At 52.3% G+C, this 23,577-nt stretch overlaps 13 protein-coding genes across 13 annotated transcripts; 6 read left to right on the top strand and 7 right to left on the bottom strand.

The window, feature by feature from the left end:
- Positions 1 to 81: 81 nt before the first annotated feature.
- LTS14_002722 (uncharacterized protein) lies at positions 82 to 2,080 on the bottom strand (the record flags this gene model as incomplete). Its single annotated transcript, XM_064835428.1, has 3 exons — positions 82 to 1,840; positions 1,897 to 1,957; positions 2,017 to 2,080. 3 exons carry the CDS (start codon positions 2,078 to 2,080, stop codon positions 82 to 84), a joined length of 1,884 nt encoding a protein of 627 aa, XP_064697363.1.
- A 445-nt stretch (positions 2,081 to 2,525) lies between these two features.
- Positions 2,526 to 4,718, top strand: LTS14_002721 (uncharacterized protein; the record flags this gene model as incomplete). Its single annotated transcript, XM_064835427.1, has 6 exons — positions 2,526 to 2,794; positions 2,857 to 3,149; positions 3,202 to 3,408; positions 3,461 to 3,891; positions 3,953 to 4,040; positions 4,234 to 4,718. The coding sequence occupies 6 exons, from the start codon at positions 2,526 to 2,528 to the stop codon at positions 4,716 to 4,718; spliced, it is 1,773 nt and encodes a 590-aa protein (XP_064697362.1).
- A 3,004-nt stretch (positions 4,719 to 7,722) lies between these two features.
- Positions 7,723 to 8,461, bottom strand: LTS14_002720 (uncharacterized protein; the record flags this gene model as incomplete). Its single annotated transcript, XM_064835426.1, has 3 exons — positions 7,723 to 7,883; positions 7,939 to 8,270; positions 8,322 to 8,461. The coding sequence occupies 3 exons, from the start codon at positions 8,459 to 8,461 to the stop codon at positions 7,723 to 7,725; spliced, it is 633 nt and encodes a 210-aa protein (XP_064697361.1).
- An 855-nt stretch (positions 8,462 to 9,316) lies between these two features.
- LTS14_002719 (uncharacterized protein) lies at positions 9,317 to 10,467 on the top strand (the record flags this gene model as incomplete). Its single annotated transcript, XM_064835425.1, has 2 exons — positions 9,317 to 9,542; positions 9,599 to 10,467. 2 exons carry the CDS (start codon positions 9,317 to 9,319, stop codon positions 10,465 to 10,467), a joined length of 1,095 nt encoding a protein of 364 aa, XP_064697360.1.
- A 198-nt stretch (positions 10,468 to 10,665) lies between these two features.
- ALP1 (Basic amino-acid permease) lies at positions 10,666 to 12,331 on the bottom strand (the record flags this gene model as incomplete). The annotated part of the gene is made up of 2 exons (XM_064835424.1): positions 10,666 to 11,436; positions 11,492 to 12,331. The coding sequence occupies 2 exons, from the start codon at positions 12,329 to 12,331 to the stop codon at positions 10,666 to 10,668; spliced, it is 1,611 nt and encodes a 536-aa protein (XP_064697359.1).
- A 2,640-nt stretch (positions 12,332 to 14,971) lies between these two features.
- On the bottom strand, positions 14,972 to 15,670 carry LTS14_002717 (uncharacterized protein; the record flags this gene model as incomplete). The annotated part of the gene is made up of 1 exon (XM_064835423.1): positions 14,972 to 15,670. The coding sequence occupies one exon, from the start codon at positions 15,668 to 15,670 to the stop codon at positions 14,972 to 14,974; it is 699 nt and encodes a 232-aa protein (XP_064697358.1).
- Positions 15,671 to 15,930: 260 nt separating this feature from the next.
- LTS14_002716 (uncharacterized protein) lies at positions 15,931 to 16,683 on the top strand (the record flags this gene model as incomplete). Its single annotated transcript, XM_064835422.1, has 1 exon — positions 15,931 to 16,683. One exon carries the CDS (start codon positions 15,931 to 15,933, stop codon positions 16,681 to 16,683), a length of 753 nt encoding a protein of 250 aa, XP_064697357.1.
- Positions 16,684 to 16,706: 23 nt separating this feature from the next.
- On the bottom strand, positions 16,707 to 17,121 carry LTS14_002715 (uncharacterized protein; the record flags this gene model as incomplete). The annotated part of the gene is made up of 2 exons (XM_064835421.1): positions 16,707 to 16,783; positions 16,839 to 17,121. The coding sequence occupies 2 exons, from the start codon at positions 17,119 to 17,121 to the stop codon at positions 16,707 to 16,709; spliced, it is 360 nt and encodes a 119-aa protein (XP_064697356.1).
- Positions 17,122 to 17,895: 774 nt separating this feature from the next.
- On the top strand, positions 17,896 to 18,308 carry HNT1 (Adenosine 5'-monophosphoramidase; the record flags this gene model as incomplete). Its single annotated transcript, XM_064835420.1, has 2 exons — positions 17,896 to 17,936; positions 17,996 to 18,308. 2 exons carry the CDS (start codon positions 17,896 to 17,898, stop codon positions 18,306 to 18,308), a joined length of 354 nt encoding a protein of 117 aa, XP_064697355.1.
- A 239-nt stretch (positions 18,309 to 18,547) lies between these two features.
- LTS14_002713 (uncharacterized protein) lies at positions 18,548 to 20,058 on the bottom strand (the record flags this gene model as incomplete). The annotated part of the gene is made up of 2 exons (XM_064835419.1): positions 18,548 to 19,609; positions 19,663 to 20,058. The coding sequence occupies 2 exons, from the start codon at positions 20,056 to 20,058 to the stop codon at positions 18,548 to 18,550; spliced, it is 1,458 nt and encodes a 485-aa protein (XP_064697354.1).
- Positions 20,059 to 20,444: 386 nt separating this feature from the next.
- Positions 20,445 to 20,888, top strand: LTS14_002712 (uncharacterized protein; the record flags this gene model as incomplete). Its single annotated transcript, XM_064835418.1, has 2 exons — positions 20,445 to 20,727; positions 20,791 to 20,888. 2 exons carry the CDS (start codon positions 20,445 to 20,447, stop codon positions 20,886 to 20,888), a joined length of 381 nt encoding a protein of 126 aa, XP_064697353.1.
- A 119-nt stretch (positions 20,889 to 21,007) lies between these two features.
- On the bottom strand, positions 21,008 to 22,228 carry LTS14_002711 (uncharacterized protein; the record flags this gene model as incomplete). Its single annotated transcript, XM_064835417.1, has 1 exon — positions 21,008 to 22,228. The coding sequence occupies one exon, from the start codon at positions 22,226 to 22,228 to the stop codon at positions 21,008 to 21,010; it is 1,221 nt and encodes a 406-aa protein (XP_064697352.1).
- Positions 22,229 to 22,490: 262 nt separating this feature from the next.
- Positions 22,491 to 23,089, top strand: LTS14_002710 (uncharacterized protein; the record flags this gene model as incomplete). The annotated part of the gene is made up of 2 exons (XM_064835416.1): positions 22,491 to 22,752; positions 22,803 to 23,089. The coding sequence occupies 2 exons, from the start codon at positions 22,491 to 22,493 to the stop codon at positions 23,087 to 23,089; spliced, it is 549 nt and encodes a 182-aa protein (XP_064697351.1).
- Between the last annotated feature and the right edge of the window lie 488 nt (positions 23,090 to 23,577).

Genomic DNA, 23,577 nt, shown 5'->3' with positions numbered 1-23,577 from the left:
TGTTGAGCGGTGGAGAAAATGGTCCTCGATGTGTCTTCCATTTTGCTAGGACATCCCTCCTCTGTTTCAGCGCGCGCTACCTCACTCAAACTCTACTACGACGTTTCCGTAAGAAACACCATGCACTCGCAAATCAAACTTGATACTTCCACTTTCGATATGCATCCCAAGTTGATATTCGATTCGGGAAAACGATTGACCAGCTGAGTTCGAGCTGTCTTGCCAGTATGATCTTGGCACTGTCGATAGATCCGCTCTTAACTTACAAAGGATACTTGTCGAGGAGCCGGAGCCAGCGCTGTACCCATCAGGTGCTATGTCTTGATCGCAGACCACGAGCTCGTCCGTCGCAATCTTCGCCGCCCCCCGTGGGAAGTTGCGATAGAATGTGAACAGCAAGGGCTCAGAGGACGACATCGCCTGGCCTTTATGAATATACCATATCATCCGGTTCATGGCCTTGTAGCGCTCCTCGCGAGGATCCCACTCACGGCAGCTTACCGGATGGACGTCTGGATCATAGGACTTGTCGAATCGCACGCCGTAGTGCCGACGAGCTTTGCGGCTGAGAACGATCTCCGTCCCCTCTAGGCCTCGAAGAACTGCACCACATACGACGGCCGTCCACGCATGAGCAGGCTGCATGACTTGTGGGATCGCCATATCGTCTGCTGCGAATTCACGTCTGACGCACTTATTCAGACATACAGATCTCCCAAATCCGCCGACGAGGATGATGGCGCTGACTCGTTTGTTCTTCTGCTTCAGCCTTGTTACCTGGACCTGTAGTAGTTCCATGATGCGTTTTATGATAGGAAAGAACAGCCTTCCAACTTCTGCACTGCTCAGCACCATATATCCGGATTCTATTCCAGCGGCCGGCATATCTGGGATACCTGGCATGGGAATGTGAAACTCGGTATCATCTTCCGGATCGAAATTTCTCTTGACATACTCCTCAAAGTAGTTCAATGCCGTTCGCCACTTCCTGGTCCGGCGGATTTCTTCGAACTTTGTGTGGCCGATTTTCGATTTGACGTAGTCCTCGAAGCGGTAGTTGAGTAGAGCTGCGCCGCAGACATCGCCCTGGCCTTCCACGGATTCCTCAAGCCGCAGGGGTGTGATGTTTTTGATCTCATACGAGATGATGTCGAACGTCCCGCCTCCTCCATCGCCGACGATGAAGTTGTCGCCGATCTCCAAATGATTCGGTTGTATTGATTGAAGAGTATACACGGCAGCTGCCTCGGGCTCCGAGATCATTCGGATGTTTCCAGGTATCCCAGCTTTTCGTGCAGCTCTTAATGTAGCATCTTTAGCTTTATCACTCCACACTGCCGGGACGGTAAGTACAAACTCCATCTTAGTCGATGCCATAAATGCTTCCCCAAATTCAAGCACAATCCGTTCTCTGGCATGATGATAGAGCGCAGTCAAATAGTCGGTCACTACCTCTTCTGCGGTCTTGCCTGCTTCACGTAGGTGCTGTTCGAGCACATCCCGCTTCACATACTCGGGCAGAGCTTGATTTGGATCCAGCAGTAGTTTCATACACTGCAGTCGTAGCTCGTCCGGACCTACGCTGTAGCCCCATTTCATACCTGGTACTAAGGAGGTTGGTGGATTCGGGTGTGGACGTGAGCGAGCGGCGCGGAAGAAGAAAGGACCTGATCCACCATCAATATTAGGATCCTCCAGTATGGTGCCGCCATTGGCGACGAATCGTGCTCCTCGTCGACTAGGCGGGCCAGGAGTTGATGATGTCGGCTTTCTACGTGGGCTAACGTAGACCACATCACTGGGCACTTTCTCACAGGTCTCGCCACTGCTACCCGGCCATCTGAGACCGATTAGCTATCGATCAAGCACATCTTCGCGAGAGGGATCTTTGCCTACACCTTCACCACGCTGATCTGATCGGGCTTGGGCTTCGCAGCAGAGTATGCGTATGCAACGCCTGAGATTGCTCGGTCAGTATCCCAGCATCGAAAGATTGAGGAGCATATATTATTGTACCTGAGAAAGTGGTCCCAAAATCTATGCCGACCACTAAAGAATCATCGAGCAGGTTTGGAGTCATCCTGGCAGATGAACCTCGAAACATCGCCGTGCTTTCAAACGTCTACAGTACCTTGTTCTTTTGGGCTGGCTGGGTGCCGTGATAGAGCAGTCCTACATAATGCCAAATTGTGAGAGGTGGCGCGCCAGGGCGGCCTCGAAGCGTTCATCGCGCATGATGAGGCCGCCGTACTGCCTTATCACTTGCAACCTCGTCTAGCTCACCCAGCAAAAATAAAGACTCATGTGTTGTACGTGCATGAAGTTTGCCTTGCCAAGCGGGAGGCGTTTGTTGGGCTCCGCCCTGTCGCATGCAGCCACATTCCCGAGCCCTGAGGCAGGCAACGACGGCATGGTAGAAGACACTTGCGTAAGGCTATGGAGCTCTGTGAGCTGCCTCGAACATTGCAGCATTCAATATCTTCAGGTCGCGATACAAGCAAGAGGAGAGACCTTCGTGACCAATAATGCCACGGCCAGACACGCATCAGAATCGTAGTAACGAAGCACGCCAGCCAGAACCTATGAACTCGTGGCCAGCTGCTCAGGACTTCGACGATGATAGGTATATTGGGCAAAATCGACGCATGAGCAATACCATTGACAGTCGCCAGGCTCACGACCGAGCTCGCCAGGACATCGACCACGAAGGCAAAGCACCGTCATCTAGCAAAAGCTCGAAAAGATGGTATTCTGCTCTTCCCTTCGGTTCTGACTATGCTGGAGTCTCGAACACGTAGGTGTGGACCCCGAAATCTGGAACGTTTGACCAAAGCGCTTACTTGCTTGGCCCGACAGGCAGTCTAGCAAGCGCTCTTATGTGAGCTCATCGATTCATGACGAAGCTCTAAATCGTATCAACGAGCTCGAAGATGCATTGCGAGACCAACACGAGCTCCAAAGACGGCTTCAGGCCGCAGAAGCCGAGATACATTGGTTGAGAGGACAGAACATCCATCTCAAGAAGAGTATTGCGGAGTCGACCCGCAACACACAGCAGCCGTCTGATGGCCAGATCAAGGATGAGTTCAACCAGCTGTTCTATAAGGCGTCCGCATTTGCTCGCCATCTATCTGGCAAGGTCCAGATTGGTTAGCTACCATCTGCATGAGATCGAAGCTATGAGGACTAACGAGAACTCAGACATCAAAGCAATTGAACAGGACGGTGATGATTGGATCCATGCCCTGCTACCATGCTACCAGCTTTATCCTCGCGACTCCAGCCACTGGACCATCATGGGCATTATATCGCGGACCATCGTCAAGTCCTTCCAGACGTTGCGCTATTTTGGAGTCGCGAAAGATGGTCCAGTCGCCGCCGCTATGAACCTTGTTACGATGTTGGGCTGTAAGTATCGCTCTTGAGTTGGTTCGCGGACATTAGAATGACATTCGAATAGCTGAACCGACCCCTGATGAACGGCGTTGGCTATGCCAGACAATGGCTATGCTGAATCATTATCACCCCCTGGCGATAACCGATGCAAATGAAGCCCTCGTTCAGCAAATGACGAAGCACGTGGATGCAAGACTGTCGGACGTGATGCAATTGGACTGGAGCAAGGATGAAACACAGGAGATGGCCAAAATATTTCGCGCAGCTCTGAGCTTTGTGAGAATGCTTCACAACCATAGTGCAACCTTCCGTGTCTCTACAATCGAAGCTTACATGAAACACAAAACCACCGGTATGATGGAGAATCGGCCTTTCAACGCCGAAGTAATGCAGGAGATGATCGAACAGGAGGACGAAGACAAGCTTGCCGGACGGCCGCTAGCAGCGACAGTGTTTCCAATCGTATTCAGATGTCGCGATGAAATGGGGAACAATGTGAGCCTACTAAGTTTTCAACAGCACATCTCATGCCATAGCTAACTCGATCGCTGCTCAGCTTAGCAGAGAGGTTGCGGTTGTGCGAGCTAGGGTCGTGGTCCCGACCAGTCCTCCAATGCAGGTACAGGAGACCAGCCAGAACATGCGTAGGTCCATGTCCCATTCGCAACCCGAGGACCGTCGCCCAAGCAGGCATAGGTTGAGCGACGTTCGTCGGTCACACAGTCTCAGGTAGATTCAGACCTTCTACTCAACACCATGATGCCACCCCCTCGTTGCCATGTCCTTCCACAAACCGTCGAACGACTTCCTGATAGAAAGCTGACAGTTGGCTTGCAGAGACAGCGTCAGAGCGATGCGACTTCGTCGCTGGTGATATGGCTCACGATAGCCAAAGGGCGGCCGAGAGCGCGGCCTTTGTACCTGAGCAACGTATACTAATCATGCAGCAAAACCAAATCGATTGGAAAGCATTGGCTGTGGAGGGTGCGCGTGCGACGCTGCTCTCATCGGCCATCCCATCCCACGACGCTGCCGATTCGCCCACCTTCGAACACGAACCTGACACCACTCGAGTACCTGTTCCAAATGGGTTGTCAAATGTCGATACGATCATGGCGGATGCTTATGACCAAAACGTCTTGCCGACCGTGACTCCGATTTCTAGGCATCTCGTTGCACAAGGGTCAGTAGGTATGGAAACAGAAGAGGCCATGAATGTGCGTGCGAAATTTGCGCCGAGTCCGTTGTCTATGAACAACAAGCTGCAGGGTACAGAGAAGATCGATCTATCCCAATCAGATCATGACTCTTACGCCATCTGAGGATTACCGCCAGGTCTATAGAAATCCGAATGTGATCCACCAACCGCTCTCACATCATCCATTTGCGGCCTACCATTCTCATAAGCTCCCATCTGCAGTCTATCATTCTCATAAGCTCCCATCTGCGGTCTGTCATTCTCATAAGCTCCCATCTGCGGTCTTTCATTCTCATAAGCCGCCATCTGCGGTCGATCACGTTCGAAGGAGCTCATCTGTGGCCTCGAGCCACCCACATAGTTGAAAGAACCTCCCTGTGGAGGTCGCGAGGCATCGTTGTCACGTTGAGGGTTTGTGTAGCCTTTCCGCCGTCCGAATAAACTCGCCCCGAAGAAACAGCAGGCTACAATGACGAGTATGATGGGTATGCCAAGGCCGAAGCCAAGTCCCAGGCCGAGCTTGGTCTTCGCGGATAGGCCACCTGTGCTGGCCGGATCTGTGGTTGGCGTGGAGGACGAAGATGTGGTGGCTGGGTTGACCGACGTGGCGGAGTGAGAAGAAGTCGCCAGGCTGCTGGGTGTAGTTGTGATCGTGCCCGAATTTGCGGCGGATGCAGTCATCGTGCTGGACAGGGAAGAGTCACTAGTGCCTGTTGCGCTTCCAGAACCAGTGCCACTATTGCTGGTTGTCGCAATGACTGCCGGTACGATCGTACTCCCACTTGAACCATCTGTAGTGCTGACGGTACTAGTGCTGAAAGTCGTCGAGGCGGAAACAGTAGCTGGCGATGACAGACTCGACGTCAGAAGATCTTTAATGGAGAACAGAGCCGAGCCATCAAGGACCGTGAAGGAAGTCGTGCAGATTGGCCTCGTCAGCGGGATACCATTCGCATCCTGCATTATGGCGAGAGCTGCTATAGTCTGATTCGTGCCCCCGCTGTGAGATGTGGTCAGTCACTGTGATGTCGTCCGCGTGCTAGTAGTTAGACTCACCAGCAAGTCGTGGCTGGACCAACATCCATGCCCGAGCACATCGAATAGTCCATCGCCGTCGTTGTTGCGACAGCATTCTGACACTTGAGGTATGTATTACCGTTGGCCGTAGCGGCTCCGCAGCCCGAGGGACAAGCAATAGACCACGTAGATGCCAGAGTCCAGCCTGAGCTATACCATCCACAGGTTACGCTCATGGTTGTGATTTGAAGACGAAGTAGATACCAGGGGCAGATATGCAGATAAGACGAGTAGTGATGCTTGAACCACGAAGGATGAAGGTGCACAGAAGGTCCGCTCTTTTAAGTCAGGCTATCTTGTCGCGGCCATGACCTCAAAGGCATTGCGACTTGCATATTTGGGCACACCTTGCCGCAGTAGGTGGCTCTCAAAGCACAGCTTGTTCGTGGCTTTCTCGTGCAGACATCGTCCTCCAGCCTGACGATTTATGCGCTTGCAAAGCACCGGATAGACTGTGCCGGAGGGCGCCAAGAGCATGATTTGCTGCGCCCTCACAGATATGGTGAAGCTGGCTTCTGTGTCACACTTGCTTTGGCGGTAGGGAGTGCAGGTCTAGATGAGAGGATTGGCTTGTCGACGTAATTTGCATTTGAGGTCGCCCATAAGGTCGCTTGACGAGGGCGAGCTTGGCGAAAGCTAAAAGTGCACCGCCAGCGCCACATTAAGGCAAACGTGCATGAGACGAAGTAGGTCTGCAGCCTCGTCGAGATAGTTAATCGCTATCGAGAAGATGAGACCAATTGTGTGGAGAATTGTAGTCCTTTCTTGCGTAACATCCACATGCTCGAACCGGGCACTATTGTTGCTCTCTGTGTTTCTGTAATTTCGCAAACCGTGAAGTTCATCGACAATTGCCACGCGCTACACACGAAGCTCAACTCAGCCAGGAGATACCTTGGTAACTTGATCAATCTTGTCTTGACGATTAGAAGTGCTGTGAGAGAGGTGCATCAGTGGGCACAAGGAGATCTTTTGTGGCTGGAAAGCGATACCATAAATGGGCTGAAAGCGGCCTTGCGAACGTGTAGCGATGAGCTTCATGTAATGGAAGGCGTGATCTCGAAAATTAAGCCAGCAGCAGGTGTACAGACTCTTGGGTTCAAGGGCAAGATCTCGATGATATGGAACGAGGATGTGGTCAACACTTCTCAGAACACCTTGTTAGTCCAGATGCAGGCGCTGTCATTCTTACTTCAGATCATCCGAGTGTGGGTTTGGGAGTGTCATTTCCAAAGACATGTAGCCGATACTAATGACGGCGGGTAGGAGACACAAACCACAAAGCGGGATTGGTGAGTCCTCTCAGCCCATGGTGGCCAGTCCCACGAACGTCCGGCTCTTCCAACAGTGGTCGGAGAGGCGACGTGAAGCAGACATCGCTCGGAGACTGGAGAGAAGGGCGACGGAAGCCGATCACCGCATTTACCAAAGAGAGAGCCAGCACGGGCTTGCAGGCGCGCGACGAGGAGAGGACGAGCATGCATGGGCATCGGGAGGTGAGCGGCGGAGCTGGGAGACCATGTTTGGCGTAGAGGCAGGCGAGGAAAGACCAAGCAATACGGCAAGCACTCTGTACGAGGCACCGCAGAGCAGTGCAACACAAACCAAATGGGAAGAAATGTCCAAGTGAAGAACCTCTCGGGGTGTGAACGCGAGCCCAAAAGTAAGTCAACAGCGCGATTAATTTGCTGGTCCGAGTTCGAAGTACAGAAAAAGTGCAAAAACCAAAGTGTTTGTGATGGCTTCCAAATATTGTTTATTCCTTTGTTGAGATCTGGTACGGAGTCGTCTGGTAAAAGGCAAGATGACTATTTGCTACTAGAATCTCAAGGATTATGAACTCAGGAATTCTTTATAGTATATATCCCTTCCTGAAAATTTGCCGAGCATAACCCGATGCATGGGCTTCTCTCGGCAAACCCGGAACGTATCAAGCACACGAACATGATCACAGTTGAATTTCTGCAATGATAGTACTAGGCTACATATCAAAGCTTAGAACTACTGCCCGTACCTCAGCCTATGTTCATCCTCAACTTCTTATCACCAGCTTACGAGCTCATAGTGCTGTGCTTGCTCCTCGCAGTCTTGATCTCATCCTCATGCATTTCCCTCAGCGTGCCGGTCTGCGCCACGCGTCCCGTCAACTGTGCTGTGGCAGTCTCTGCCATGAAGCCAAGAGCGCTGACTTCGTGCTTCCAGTAGGAGATGTCTAGAAGGAACATATTAGGCACAGCCGCATTGGAGGAAATTTTCGCCGAACTCACACTTCGCCTTGACCTCAATAAGCGACATTCTGGGATCCTCAGGCCCACCAGTGTGCTTGCCATCCCCCAAGTCACCGAACCAGATCGAGGCCTGCTTGCTCCACACCTCCTTGATGCGAGGGTCTGAGTTGCTGGTCGTGGCCGCCTCACCAGTCACGCAGATCCAATCTTGAGTTGTGCTGTTCTGGAAGATGACCTGACACTCCACATTCTTCTCGAGGTCCGCGAACTTCTTGCTGTTGGCGTTGGCGAGAAAAAGGAAGTCCGGGCCTGTACGCTTGGCGACTGCCATGGAGCGGGATACTGGGCCGATGCCATTACGGTATGTGCCTCTGCACGAATGTCAGTGCGAAGATCAAATCTCGAAGTGTTGCCACACTCACAGCATGCCAATCTTCTGGCCATCGGCAATCTTGTAAAGATCCTCGAACTTCTCCTCAGTGCCGGTCTTGTCATCGTACTGCTTGACGACCGATGGATCCTGGCCCTTCTGCACCTCCTCGTGGGTCAGTTGCTCTGGCATTCTGAAGATTCTGGTCGTAGTAAAGCTTCGGCAAGTCTTGGGCTGGATGAAAGTTCTGTATGCTGATCGAGTGAAGGGAAGGAAATGTGGCGAGAACATCGTGGGGAAGAGACTATAACTACAGAGTACTCGCCGTCATATGATGGTCTAGCTACCTCCACTGCATGCACATGTACGTTGAGTGACGCGTTGGCGGAGTCGGAACACGGACACGCGCAGGACGGGAGTCCGTCAGGGTGTTTTCTTGCATCATGTGCGGTCATAGATATCGTGGAGCAGTACTTTCTCGGACTGGCTTCTTGTTGCTGGTGGCAACAGACAGCAAAGTTGAGGTGTGCGCGCGTCGAGATACATCAGTAGTGTTGTGACAGTGCGTGCCTACTCAAGATGGAAGGCACAAGATCCAATGGCTAGTAGATTAGTGCTCGTCTTGGTGGTCCAAGCTGAGGTGGGACCCACACCTATCTCCGAGGCTGTATGAGTATGCCTTCAACAACAGTCAACAGCAAAGACGTGTGCATCTTCGTAAACCCGAATCTGGATTAAATGCGAAATCAAGTCGAATGAGGCAACTCGGGATACCACATTGGTCGCTCTGTACATGATATGGGCTATTGCGTGGCCACGTTCACGAGCCGATCGTTCGGCGATATCGGACATAAGGACGAACTAGGGCCTGCGACTCGTCCGCCCCCCAATGCTCTTCTCACTAAGACCGACGACTGTGGAGTTCGTAATCGACAGTTGCGTGGGCCACCGCAAAGGCTTGTTGATTAAAGACAACCGTACAGACCTCCAAGTATACAATTACTGGCTATCCCACCACAGAGCCCTATTCGACCCGTCCTCGCCATCATGGGCTCCACTGCAAAGATCCCGACTCGGAAGCTAGGCGACGACAATGTTTCTGCCCTTGGCCTTGGTTGTATGGGAATGTCGTGGGCGTACATGCAAGATGGTAATTACGACATCCGCACCAACATTGACGCTGAAGCTGACTTGATACATATAGGCGGCTTTAATGATAAGCAATCTGCTGAAGTGCTGACCAAATCTGCTGATCTCGGCTGCAATTTTTGGGGTATACCTTCGACGGCCCGACGAGACATGTGGAACGACGTTGACAGATTCTACTAGATACATCCGACATCTATGGACCTCACACCAATGAGCAGCTCCTCGGCAAGTGGTTCAAGGACACCGGCCGCAGAAACGAAATCTTTCTCGCCACAAAATTCGGCAACTGTCGCGATGCCCAAGGCAACATGGCAGTACGTGGCGATAAGGAGTATGTCAAGAAAGCATGTCATGACAGTCTCGAGCGTCTCGGGACTGACCGTATCGACCTCTACTATCAACATCGGGTCGACAACAAGACTCCAATCGAGGAGACCGTACAGGCCATGGTCGACCTAAAGAACGAAGGCAAGATCAGGTACTTGGGGCTGTCCGAATGCTCTGCCAAGACTCTCCGTCGAGCATGTAAAGTCCACCCCATCGCAGCAGCTCAGATGGAGTTCTCGCCTTTTGCATTAGAGATCGAGTCCGAGCAGACCGAATTTCTCAAAGCGGCTCGTGAGCTCGGCGTCAAGATCGTGGCCTACAGCCCTCTTGGTCGTGGATTCCTGACCGGTACGATCAAGAGCCGCTCAGACCTCGATCCTTCCGACACTCGTGCCAACCACCCACGCTTCAGCGAGGAGCACTTCGACGACAATCTCAAGCTCGTCGAGACCTTGAGCGAGATCGCAAAGAAGAAGAGTTGCACACCTGGTCAATTATCGCTGGCGTGGGTGCTGACTCAAGGAGATGATTTCCTGCCCATACCGGGCACAAAGCGGATCAAGTACCTGGAGGAGAACCTTGGAGCTCTCGAAGTTCAGCTGAGCAAGGACGACGAGAAGGAGATTCGGAAGGCGATCGAGTCGGTAGGAGGATCGAAGGGATTAAGGTATCCGCCCGGTCTGATTGCCTTCTGCTTTGGAGATAGTCCACCTGATGTCTGATGATTTGGAGGATGCTTCTGGCAGAAAGGCTCGATGCAAAGAACCAAGATGGAGTGTAAATGTTCCCTGACCCTACGAGTGACTCGAGCCACTTGTTTAGCCTCCCGAATGCCTTTTCTTCCTCCATTCGCACAAGGTCTCTAATTCTGATAAGGTAGCGAACGCTAGGAGTCGCTACAAAGTTTGCAAAACAGTGGCCTAGAAGCAGAGAAGTGTCCCGAATCGCTTCCCCTTACCCTTCCAACCCTTCTCTTCAGGCTCAATATCCTCTTTCGTGTAAACATCAGTGACTAAATCCATCTCACTCGCTCTCTGGAACTTGGTCCCCTTGATCAGCTTCCATGCCACGATCATGATAAGCATGATGGGCAGCTCAATGTAGTAGCTGACGAAGTCGACAGGAGCGAATGAAGGACTGAAACAACTCCAGCCTTGCACTAGTATCAGAAAACTGTTGAGAACTACAGCCAATACGGGGCCCCACGGATATGTCCAATTTTTGAACGGAAGTAGATGCTCTTTGCCTTGCACTTTCATACCGGCTCGAAAGCGCAAGGAGGCAATTCCGATACTGATCCAGGACAATTGATTCGAGACACCAACGATATTCTGGAGCCACGTCCATAGCTGCCCTGCTCCGATGAAGCTTGCGCCAAATAATAGACCAGAGCATATACTTGTGAAAAGGACCGCAACCCAAGGCACTTGAAAGCGTGTCAGCTTAGTGAAGACTTTCGGAGCATGACCGTTGATGCCCAAGGTGAAGAGCAGTCTGCTACCAGCGAACAAAGCATGATTTCCAGCCGAGACGATGGAGGTGAGGATGACTGCATTCACGAATGAGCCGGCGATCTTGCTTCCTGCCATTGTGAAAGCTATGGTGAATGGTGAAGTCTTGGCAGTCTTCGTGCTTAGGCCTGGGTAGTTGTACGGGACGTTGAGGCCGATCATTAGTGCTGACAGAACGTACTAGAGACATGAGGTCAGATGTCTGCCCTCGGTATGATGTGGGCAAGCGACTTACGAATAGCAAGATACGCCAGAACACATTCTTGACGACTCGTGGTAGCTGACGTGCTGGGTCGCGAGTCTCACCAGCTGTGATTGCAATCGACTCCGTACCACCATATGCGAACGATGCCGTCACGAAGACGGATGCAAACCCACCAATGCCACCAACAAAGGGTGCGTCATCGATACGCCAGTTTCGTCCGCCGATATACGTGCCCGTCGTGTTGCCTCCTGCGTTGACTGCAATACTCAAGATGATGAAGATCACAATCGTCAGGACCTTAAGCAATGACAGCCAGTACTCGATCTCACCATAAGCTCGTACGTTGATGATGTTGGCCAGGACGATAATGACCCATACAACAAGTCCTAGGGCGTACCAAGGAAAGGTATCCGTCCAATACTGCAGTACGAGCTGAAGTGCGACAAGATCAGCAGCTGTTGAGACGGCATCATTGAACCAGTAATTCCAGGTCAGTGCAAAGCCGAAAGAGTCGTCGACGAATCGTCCAGCAAAAGTGCAGAAAGACCCAGCGACAGGTACGTATGCGGCCATCTCGCCCAAGCTGAGCATAGTCACGAAGACGATACATCCCACGATAAAATAGCATATCAATAGCGATGCAGGTCCACCAGTCGAGAGGGCTTTGCCAGTACCAAGAAACAGTCCAGTCCCTATCGTGCCTCCGATTGCAATCATTTGGACTTGTCGCGCGCTCAGGCTACGTCGTAGCTGGTCCTCAGCGATATGTCCATGGTGGCCGAATTCTTGGCCGGCTTGGTATTCTGGTACAGGCTCCGTCAAGCCATCAGTCTGGTAGCCGAACTTCTCCTCTCGATAGGCGGAGGTCATGATTCTATTGTTCGTGCTCTAGACCTGGATTCTCTGTTGCTCGTCACATCATTCCAACACATGGTGCAAGAAATATAGCGAATGGGAAGGATTCAAGCACGCCATACACAAAATTGTCGCATTTAGCCTTAGTGAAGTTTCCTTGACACACGCAAATTGCATGATTGTTCGAAACACGATATAGCGACACACCCATTCTGTCTGTACAATCTGTTTATGGAGGCAAGCTGGCCTGCAACCAAGCAGAACGTGGCTTATGGTCATCTTAGCATAGAGAGACATGACCTACTGCTAGGCATAACGCATATCAAGCAGCAACATATCATCGTATCCACGTGGGAGCTCTAGTTGTCGGAACACAATAGCCTATCTAGCCCACATCCCATCCATCCACTCGAAAATCCTTATACCACTAACGCCGAGGTCGTTGCCACTTGGGCAACCACAGTTCTAGTATGGGGGAAAGCCCCCCATCCGTAAGCTGCCCACAATAACCATTCGAATAATAGAAAGCACCGGAAGCACTCCCGTCATTCCTGCTAAAAAACTCACCAGCCAGGTACGAAGCGCTGCAGGTTCTCGAAGTATCGGCAACGTTGAGGCAGAGTCGGCTGTTGTCATCGAAAAACTCCGAGAACAAGCAGCCGGGGGTTGTAGAACAGGCCACACAGCAATCGTATGCACTCGCGGCAGTGACACTACTGATCTGGCCGCTGTAATAGTAGGACGCGTCAAGATATCGACCGTCCTGGATGCGTGGGCCAAGGATGTTTGAGGTGCCGCAGGCGACGTAATAGTCGGTGGTCGTGGTGGCGGTTAATGTTGTTGTGGTGCTGACTATGGAAGTGGAGATTGTCGCTGTCGATACGACACTTGTGATCGTGTTTGAGAAGCTCAGAGTTGTCGACACGTCCGAAGGCACCACGGTGGACACCGTTGTCACGGTAGACGTGATCGTAGCAGTACTGGTAGGCGTCGGAGCAGTCTTTGTGATAGTCGTACCAATAAGGATAATGGACTCTGTGTATCGTACTTGGATGTAGTCGGTACCTGTACTATCGATCAGTGTGAAGCTTGAAGTCCACCCGGAAGATGTCCGTGCTGCAAGCTTTCCACTTACAAGTCACTGCGACAGGCCACGACGTTGTTGGCGGGCACGCATTCTTGGGTGACTGGCTGACAGCCCGTTCATCAAGTTGGGCTACTTGTCGTCTGGGATGCTTCACCGCCCTGCGCTTGGAGCCAACATAATCGGTGTCCCCACTCGACTGATCTATGGGCGTGATCGCAGCAGTGGGCTGGACCGTTGAAGTCACAGTGGTTGTAGTCGTTGTTGATGCTGTGAGAGTGCTGACATAGGTGGATGTGCTGGTGGTGGTGCTTGTGCTTATACTAGTCGAGGTCGTGGAAAACGTATCAGTGATTGTGGATGCTGTGAAGGTGGACGTGGTCGTAACAATCGCTGTCGATGTGGTCGTCACTGGGGAAGGTGTGATTGACTTGGTGGGGTGGGATGTGGTCAAGATCGGAACAATGTTTGTTGGAAGCTGTCTGGTGATCGTCTTGGTCGATACTGAACCACCATAGCTAGTAGTCGCAAGTTGTGTCGCACATGTGATAGCTGTATGAGTGGAGGATCCTAGCGACAGGGTTATGCCAGCGATGGTAGTATGGACGATCATGAGCAATGCCCATATCGAATGAGTGCCGTGCATCATAAGATCCTCGAAGTAATGACGCTCTGTTCAAAATGTCTGATGGAACGATGCTGGCACCTTTGTATTAAGTCTCCAAAACTGTTAGATAGGTGACTATACATGCCGGCTTATGTAGTAGCTCGGCTGCCGCCCATAGCGGTACCTCATGGCTCAGATTACAATTGAGGCTTGAGCTGTGCAGGTCGCGGTGTGATAGAAGTGCAGCAGAGAAGATGCAGGATGCTTGTAGACGGAACTTCGATATTGTCATACCATGCCGTGCACGCAGCACGCCCGAGGGAGAAGACGTACATGGGTCTTTGGTTGGAGCGAAGCCGCGATCTAGGTCTTCCATGCGCCTTCGTGCTGGGATCCGCTGTTCTCTGTGCAGTCGAAGTGCTCGCCTGGCGCAGCTGGAATTTGATCCCGAGGCCCAAGTCCACACAATCCATTGACGATGGTGACACAGTCGGGTCGTGTCGATCAAGAAATCTGCCATGCTGGCACGCTGGAGTCGCGACCACGCTTCGCTTATACCGAGTCAGCCAGTCGCGTATGCACACATACAGCTTCACTTATATAGCAAAGAGACAGTGGCTGCCGTGACGGAGTCGGGACTGAATGGAAAGGCGATACTTGGGAGAGTGTGGCTGACTGAGCACGGCACGCCGACCAGGGTTATTGCAGATCACTTCAGCCGCGTGGTTGCATGCTTCTCGCTGCTTGACAGTTCTTGGCGTGCTCTAGGCATGCAAGCGAGACAAGTAATATATGCAGTCAGGCCTCAGCTTGCTTGGCACAGCTGTGGCTTCAGCGCGACCGCAGAAGAACCTCAAGTGTGACCTACAGCACGGCGTTGGGACACCTCTGCACGATAAGTATTGGCTTACGTCGTATGCTGTGTGGCGTCGGCGTGTGATGGTCGGCACCATGCATGGATATCTCAACCCTGGTCGCCGTCACCTCCCAGTCGAGCCATCTGCTTAAGCCTGGCCTTTCTTTCCTTCCTCCACTTTTTGTCCCATGCTTCGACCTTGCCACCTATGACTTCTACTGCTTTAGTCTCGATCAGGCACATGCCTCTCGCCACTGTAATATCTCGCAGTACTAGCTTCGTCCCGATACTCATTTGCACGCCAATGCCATTGACAGGCGTGAGCTCCATGGCGTACATATTGGTGCCGCTGGCGTCCTGGAGAAGTAGTTTGTGGGGACCAGAAGATGTAGCAGCAGGCTCGGCAGAACTGGCATTCTCTTCAGGCACAACTCGAATGACTTCTCGTCCTTTGGTAGTTTCGCCACGTTCTTGGGCTTCAATAGCTTCGACCTGTGACCAGCGGCTGCGGCCAATGTCTTCCACATCTAGGACCTGCACTGTGATAGGACCACGGAGTGTCTGGTCCTTGACTGCCGGGTTTGTGACATTGCCCGGCAGGGTCTGCACGCTGGTCTTGTTTAGAGACGTAGTAATGTCAGTAGCCAGAACGCGGAACAGCGCTGTCTTCTGTAAGGCCACAATCGGACTGTTGAGCTTGATGGTGGGCATGAAAGTCCGCAGCCAGATTTGAGATGGTGGCACTCCTCTGCTTGATAAGTAGGCCTGTATCGAAGCAGCAACATCATCCGGACTTGGTGTCGCCATTGCTGGTGTGGCGGCTACGTGCCGCTGATGCGCCATTTGATTGAGAGCACATGCTTTCTGTAGCGCATGTTGATGCAAATGAGAAGAAAGGAAATTGATTGGCAGACGCGTTTCGCGCGTCAAGCTTTTGCGACGCCGAGGTTGATCTACAATTATGTTCAATCAATTGTCGATCAATGTAGCATTCAGCAAGTCCACTCTAGCATGAACATCACCAGACGATAGAATAGGACGAGCATCGCTAGCTGAAGGGAGGCAAGATGTCGACTATAGCCTCGCCTCGGCCATCGATCTCATTGTCGTCCCGCCGCACCTCCACCTCCACAGACACCACTACCCGATCAACCTCAACTTCCCGCCCACCACCATCCGGCGCCAGCAGTCTTCGTCGCAATCGCACAGCTCTTCGCGACTATTACAAGCTCAAAGATGCCGCATCAGTCGACGCACGTGATGCGCCAGAGGCAGAAGGCACCATCACAAGTGAGCTTGACCGCCCTGACTTCGATGCCCAGGAATATGTTCAGTCTCTACTCGCACGAGAAGGACTAGAAGGTGTATTGAAGATTGAAGCGGGACTGATCAGTGGAATACGGGGTCTAGATGGCGAGAAGAAGGCGCTGGTGTACGACAATTATTCAAAGCTTATTGCGGCCACGGACACGATACGAAGGATGAGGGAGAAGATGGATCCCGTCACTGAGACGAGCAATTTGATGGGCGATATTGGGCAGATAGCGGAGAGAGCAAACATGTTGTCTGACGGGTTGAGCAAGGGGAGTGCTGGCCAGCGTGGAGGTGGTGGGAACTTGGAGCAGCAACGCCAGACTGTGAGGTGGGTCTTGGATGCTCCTCGACGGCTTGGACAGATGGTCGATGATAGCAAGCATGCTGAAGCGGAGGCGGAGAAAGACGAGATCTTCACGCTTTTGGACGGCTGGAAAGGAGTCAATGGTGTGGAAGGGGTACGGCGTGGATGTGAAGCAGCACTTGAGCACCAGCAATCTGGCTGAGCGACTCAAGCCACCTGGAACGTCTACAGACTGAATTCCAACCGGTTGCCAGCAAAGTCTCTGGCAAAGAACCGCTGCGGGTACTCCACTCCTTGGGACCCTATCGCCACATTAGCCTGGGCTAGCGTCACCATCCATTGGACAGTAGGACATACCACTGTTCACAGCCCCTGGCTTATCAGCCTCCCTCGGCGCCGCCTCACCACCCCTCTCGTAATGCTCCCAGATCCTCTGCCTGAGCTCTATCAACTTCTCCGGGCTCTCGATACGGAAACAGGGATGCCGACTTGACTTCTCGCCTTCGGGACCGTGGGCGATATGTACCTGCTGGCCAGAGCTTCCTATATCGAACCAGGCTAGACTGTCCTTCTGTGCAGCAGGGACAGTCCGCGATGTCAGGCCCAAAGTATTGGTGTAGAAGTCTTTGGCGTGAGGCATTGTGCCGAGCGGGACTAGCATATTGATATGTGCGAGTCCGGATATCATGGTGGGCAAGCGTTTTTGTATGTCGGAAGCCTTGCAAAGGTGCGGTACTTTGCTGCTTGCTCAGTGTCTTGATGAGGTGGATTGTGTCTTGTATGCGACTCTGACACTTGTGCATGTAATTGTTCATGGCGGGGTAAGCTTTTATCATAAACGGCATATGTCGGCTAAAGCGGCAGGCACATGATACAACAGACACAAGAAGACCAAAAGAATGCCTCTTAATCGTTGTCGATATCTGAGATATGTAATAAAGATGGTCCTTCTATTGCTCGTGAACTTCTTGAGTGTGTTCCTCAGGATACGGTGATGCTGTAGACTTGCCTTCCGCAAAGACTCTTTTGCCTGCCAGTCGCGGATGCTCAGTATGCTGTTTCTTCAACGAAATCATTTGTTTCCGAAGGACTCAACAGGCTGGTCGTCTACAGCTCGCCATTATCATGATTCCTGGTGGGCGAGGTCGCGGCTGTGTATAAACCACTTCAAGACCAATCGAAGACCGAGGCATGCCGTCATTGCTGTCCCCACCATTCCCTAAGTCCTACATCGTTTCCATATTCAATTAGACAATTTAGCTACTAGCAAACCACCAAGGTCATATCACATATGTCAGCGCTCAAGATGGCTGCCAATTGTATCTTCTGCAAGATCATCAAAGGTCAAAATCCCTAGAACGTTACATGTTGCGATGAGGATGAGCTGACCAAGTCTGTAGGAGACATCCCGTCCATGAAAGTGTTCGAGTCGGACAAGACATATGCATTTCTCGAGTACGCCTACAACAGTCGAGGGAACCGTGAGAGTGTTGAATTACACTAAAACCAACTAGCATCAACCCTCTCTCCTACGGCCACGCCCTGGTGATCCCCAAATACCATGGCGCCAAACTCACCGATGTCCCAGACGAACACCTCGAAGAGCTCCTCCCCGTCGCCTCCCGCATAGCCAAGGCCACAGGGTCCGAGAACTTCAACATCCTGCAGAACAATGGCCGGATAGCACATCAAGTGGTTGATCATGTACATGTACATATGATTCCCAAGCCGAATGAGGAGGAGGGGTTGGGTGTTGGATGGCCGCAGCAGCAGGGAAACAAGGAGAAGTTGACCAAGTTGCAGGAGGAGATTAAGAGTAAGATATGAGATTGAGTGGTTGTAGAGTGCTATGTGCTATTTCGGGAAGGCACGAATCGATGAGGAACTCACGACCATATTTGAGAACCGCACAACCGGACAGCTGGCATTCATCCGAAAGTACTTTGCTACTCTAAGGCTACCAACCACATCATAGGCTCTCGTTTGCAGCCATACGGCACGCTATGGCACACACCCGAAAGGAAGGGAAGTACAGCGCTACAGCGTAATTTCCGCCTTGCTCTCATCTACCATATTCGCTTTCCATGCTTGACCAGCCAGTATATCGTGAAGCCCGAGACACTAATGGTGGTAGTCAGAAGAATACCAGCATTCATCAAGAAGCCTTGCTCAAAGAAACCCACGCCGCCACCCGGGTGTCGCTTGAAGAGTGCTAGTGGCGCTGAAGCCTCTGCCAGTAGCTTCGCGGCCGCAGGACTATTGTGGGATGCGAGCGCCGTACTCAATGCAGTTGAAGTGGTGGTGTTGCTGATGAAAGCTGGTCTTCGCAGCTGGAATAGTTCTCTCGGGTACCGCACTGCCAGATCTACAGGTCGACCAGTGGCAAATGCTGGACCGACGAGGATCTCAGCTGGAATGTGGTTGACGAAAGTCACGCTCGCTTCGATGAACTGGGTCAAGTATTTGGCCGAGGCTGGGTTGCTGAAGTGGTAGGCTGCGAGACTGGGCACGTTCTTCCCTGTGCTGTTGACGGTGTCGATGACATCGTCTAGACTCCGAAAGGCGTGGACGACCATCACTGATGCCTCGACCTTCTGTGCCAGGACTTCTGGGTTACGTGATGTGAGTTCCACGACGGCGAACTTGCTTTCCTGTAGCACGACTCTGAGGTCCGGGTCGGCCTTGCGAAGCGAATCGATCTGTTCGTTGACTTTGCTGGCGGGCTTGCCCTTGGTACTGCCGTTCATAGTGACTCCACTACCCAGCTTCACACACTCGCCAACAACGGCCTGTAGGAACTCCTGCTTGACAAACTCGTTCACAAAGACTGTATCTGGCGAATATGGACTTCGACCACCGAAGCTGAATCTTGCAGCGACTAGGTTGCGAGCGGCTTGCGTCACATCGCCAGTCCGATCGACAACGGCTACTGTTCTTGTGCTAGCCAGAGAGGAGATCTGATTCGCACGCGGCCATTGATCATTGCTGGCCTGGTCGACGTGGATTGCTAACTCGAGGAAGTCCTGGTCTGTGATACGTTCTGACGCAATGGCGAAGGTATCTCGGTCCAAGGCTTTGGTCAGGATGTCGCGGAGAAGAGAAGAGAGAGTACGGAGGTTGTTCTCGAGCTGTGCAGGATCGAGTCAGCGACATCATAGTCTGTCTGGATGTCAATCCTCACCAAGACGACCACACAGTTTCCAGTCGCAATTCCCGCACTCAATGGCACAATAACAGAGTAGAACAGCGTATGCGTCGAGGGCTCGATGTACACTACACCAGCCGGGCGTCTCGACTCAGCAGCATTCTTGCTGCTTGCGAGTAGATACTCCTCCTCATGCGCCTTCTTAGGCTGGAGACTTGCGTAGTCGTTGCGGATCGCTGTTGTGGCCAGGTTGAGTTCTACAGCTATCTCTGCTTGGCTATGACCGTAACCGGATGCTATAGCTTCACTGATACGGGAGGTGTTGTCGATCACTGCTTTCGCAAGAGTTTCGAGCTGCACTTGTCGATAGTAAATGTTGTGGGCTCTCTCGTCTATCGCTGCGGCGCGTATCTGTGGGTATGTGTTGGCCATCGTTTCGTCGTTTCTTTCCAGCCCGATGGATGAGGTGAAGTATGTCGAGGTTGTAATTGTTTGTTCACATCGTGGAAGGTCAGACGATAGTTCTCCAGCACATCCAGCAGCGATACCACCCTTGTCAATACCGGAAGACGCGCCGTGATTGAGCCAGCCGAAGGTCCAGAAGTATCCCGGTTGGCATCCATTCCACATTGCACGCAGCCCACTTCACCCGCCACGGCACGTCCTCCACGCTTCCATGCATGATCCGGTGGGGTGGTCTTCACAGCCAACATCGACAGCATCACGAGACGAGGTGATCGTGATGTCGAAGACCCCAGACGATAGTCCCATATACAAAAACAGACTGAAATCATCGTCATCGAGAATCAACATCCATCATGTCCGTGACAACAACAGATAACGCGCGCATCACATCCCTCCGCCACGCCCTAGCCGACTACGACCTCGTCCTCAGCCAACCAGACGACGATCGCGCCGCGCGTGCACCACCCCCAGACGCACACCCATTGCCTGCGAACGCACCATCGAGTAATCCGGCGGGATGGGAGGATCAATGGAGAAGGGTGCCAGCATATCGGCCGATGAACAACCAATTAGATGATCAAAGGGAGGTATATTCGAACGAGATCGAGCACAACTTCATCCGCGTCATGTTCGGAGGTGAGTTGTGCTGAGCTGCCAGACGAATATGTGAGATGAAGTGCTGATTATTTGGTGTTGTAGGTGTGTGGATGATGAGCACAGCAAGTCATCTGTGGAGAGCAACGGGAGGCAAAATCAACAGCGAGTATTTCAAGCTCAAGGTTGGAGGCGAGTGGTGATTCCACGATGGGATCGTGTGTCGTTACCTCGAGCGTTGCTGTTGGTCCATCACACGACATGCGGTCCATAGTCCGAAACATGATCTAATCTGTCGGACGCACTTTGTTATAAGGTCTATCTACACTTCTAGCTCCCTCGAAGGCGTGAGGGTAGCCACGCACTCGCCAAAACCTACGCCTTCACCACAGTAGCCGGTCAAGGTCACTGTCTCCCCATCCTCAAGGTATCCTCGGGCGGGTGTCTTGCTGGCATAGTACTCCATGATGCATCCGTGCTCGTCATCTCCTCCGCCTGACACAGTACCAGTCGCCAACAAATCTCCCGTTCTTAAGCCGCAGCCGCCAATGACCTGGTGGGCTATGCATTGTGAGATGGTCCAGTACATCCACGAAACGTTACTCTTGCACCAGGTTTTGCTTTCTGACTCTGCAGCACCGGCAGGTGTGACTCGTACCTCGAGCTTGATGTCTAGAGCATCGTTGCCAGAATCTGCTAGATGAGGCTGTACTTCCTGCTTTCGAGGTGGTGAAGATGTTCGATAGGCACTGAGAGCATCCGATGTGATGACCCACGGTGAGATAGTCGTGCTAGCGTTCTTGCCGTTCAGAGGTCCAAGCGGTGCCATCTCGAAGCCTTGGATATCTCGTGCTGACCAGTCATTGACCAGCACATACCCAAAGACATGCTCGTCTGCTTTGGAGGCCAACACTCTTTGCTTCCTGGCCACAGGCTTCCCTACTATCGCCCCCACTTCCAACTCGTAGTCCATCCGCTTGCAAGGCCCGAAGACGACTTTACTGCCAGGCTTGCCCTCGAAGAAGTGGCCAAGCGGCCTCTCAACAGGCGTACCAGAAATATCAAGACTCGAGCAGCGACCAGCGTAGCCAACGGGTTGAGAATAAAATGACGGTGGGACTGATCGTTGTCCGGTCATGGCTTCTGAGGCATTCTGGACATGGTCGGAGCTGAGAGAGAAATCTGTGAAGTCGCCAACTTCGACCGGCAGATGCATAAATACTGTGTCGATGTTCTCTACCGCACCGATGGGAAGACTCTTCAGAGTCTCATTTTTCCGTATGAGATCTTGTAGCTGCTTGCGTACTGCCTGGTGTACTGATCTCGGAAGCGCAGCGAATGCATTGAGCGAGCTCTTGCCGAAGACATCCGTAGCTAGATCAGGCATGCCGTCGAACATTCCTTCGAGCTTCGACAGGAAGATCACATTGTCGTTGATTCGTGTCACTGCTGTAGGCGTGGTCTGCGACTTGGTTGTCGCTATGCCGAAAGGAATATTGTCGATGCCGAAGTGAGACGAATATCCTTGGAGTGGCGACGACATGGCTTTGCTGATGATATTAGCGGTAAGACCTCCACAAGACGGCGTATATATTGTGGTAAGCTTTCGCGATGGTCCTCAGGTCGCATTAACCATGCATAAGAGGTATCGTCCACATCATCCGTGAGGGGCAGAGGTTCCGCAGTCGCGCGTACGCCATCGGCAAATGTTAAGTCTGAACGCGGTAGGACGTCAAACGATATAATTAGAATACATGCCGTGTATCCCCTCAGGATTATGTGACCTTCACTCACCATCAATTACCATGTCGTTGGACAGCTTACCAAAAGTCGCACGCTTTGTGACCACCAACAATGCCCAAGGCAAAGCTGTTTTTTCGGATGCTGTAGGTGAAGCGGCCGAGCCAAAGCCTATCCATGGCGGCGAGGTGGTGTTCGGATTGCAATACTGCTCAGAGCAATTCCCTGTCAACCTGAACGAGAACAAGGATATCGAGGCCTACAAGAAATTCTCGCAACAAGCTCCGGGCTTGGTGATCAATTCCGGCACAGTCCTGAGGACAGTCGGTAGGGTTTCTCAGTCGTAAGATATGCGAATCAGACTGACAAAAGTATAGATATGGGCCCAGGTCACTTCTCGCCAATGCACCGCACAGTGTCCCTCGATTACGGCATTGTCCTTCAAGGCGAGGTGGGGTTGGTCCTCGACAGCGGCGAGACCAGGCGAATGAAGCAGGGTGATGTAGCCATACAGCGTGGCACGATGCACGCGTGGCGCAACTTGTCGGATACTGAGCCAGCACGCATGATATACGTGTTGTTGCCGGCGCAAGAAATGGAGGTAGCAGGTCAGAAGATGGGAGAGGACCTTGCAGACATGAACGGCGTGCGTAGCAGCTCGTGAGCAGTGTAATACAACCATGGACGGAAGGGTCGGTTCGATAGGCTAGCAAGGCTCTTGCTAGCCCAGGGGCATGCTCATGATTGCGTCTGTACTCGTCTTACAGTAGTATCCAGCTTGGGGGGGTGGTCAATCATCTTGATCAATGGCCGTCTGGTCACGCCACCTTCTCGATCCTGAGCTTTCCATATGTCCGTACGTTGTCGTGTGTCATCCTACAGTTAAAGCAAGCCAATTCTGGATGGGGATGACCGGTTCGATGGGTTGTTGATCAGCAACAGACGCCTCGACTTTCGCCCAGCTAAGTCGGACACCGCCTCGGCAGATCTTACCGAACCCTGGTAGAACTACGGCTCAAGCGCGAACAGCGCGTAGATGGTGGAGTTGACTTCGCGTCGATGTGACCAGCTGCATCACCATTTAGACGGCAGTCGCGTGGCCAGAGTGACCGCTGCAGATCCTCACAATACCACACGCGAGGTACAGAAGTA

The sequence above is a fragment of the Recurvomyces mirabilis genome (genome assembly GCF_035927965.1).
Source record: "Recurvomyces mirabilis strain CCFEE 5264 chromosome Unknown scaffold_5, whole genome shotgun sequence".
Lineage (NCBI taxonomy): Eukaryota > Fungi > Ascomycota > Dothideomycetes > Mycosphaerellales > Teratosphaeriaceae > Recurvomyces > Recurvomyces mirabilis.
The sequence above is the reverse complement of the archived record's forward strand: the minus strand, read 5'-3'. Positions and strand labels throughout refer to the sequence as shown.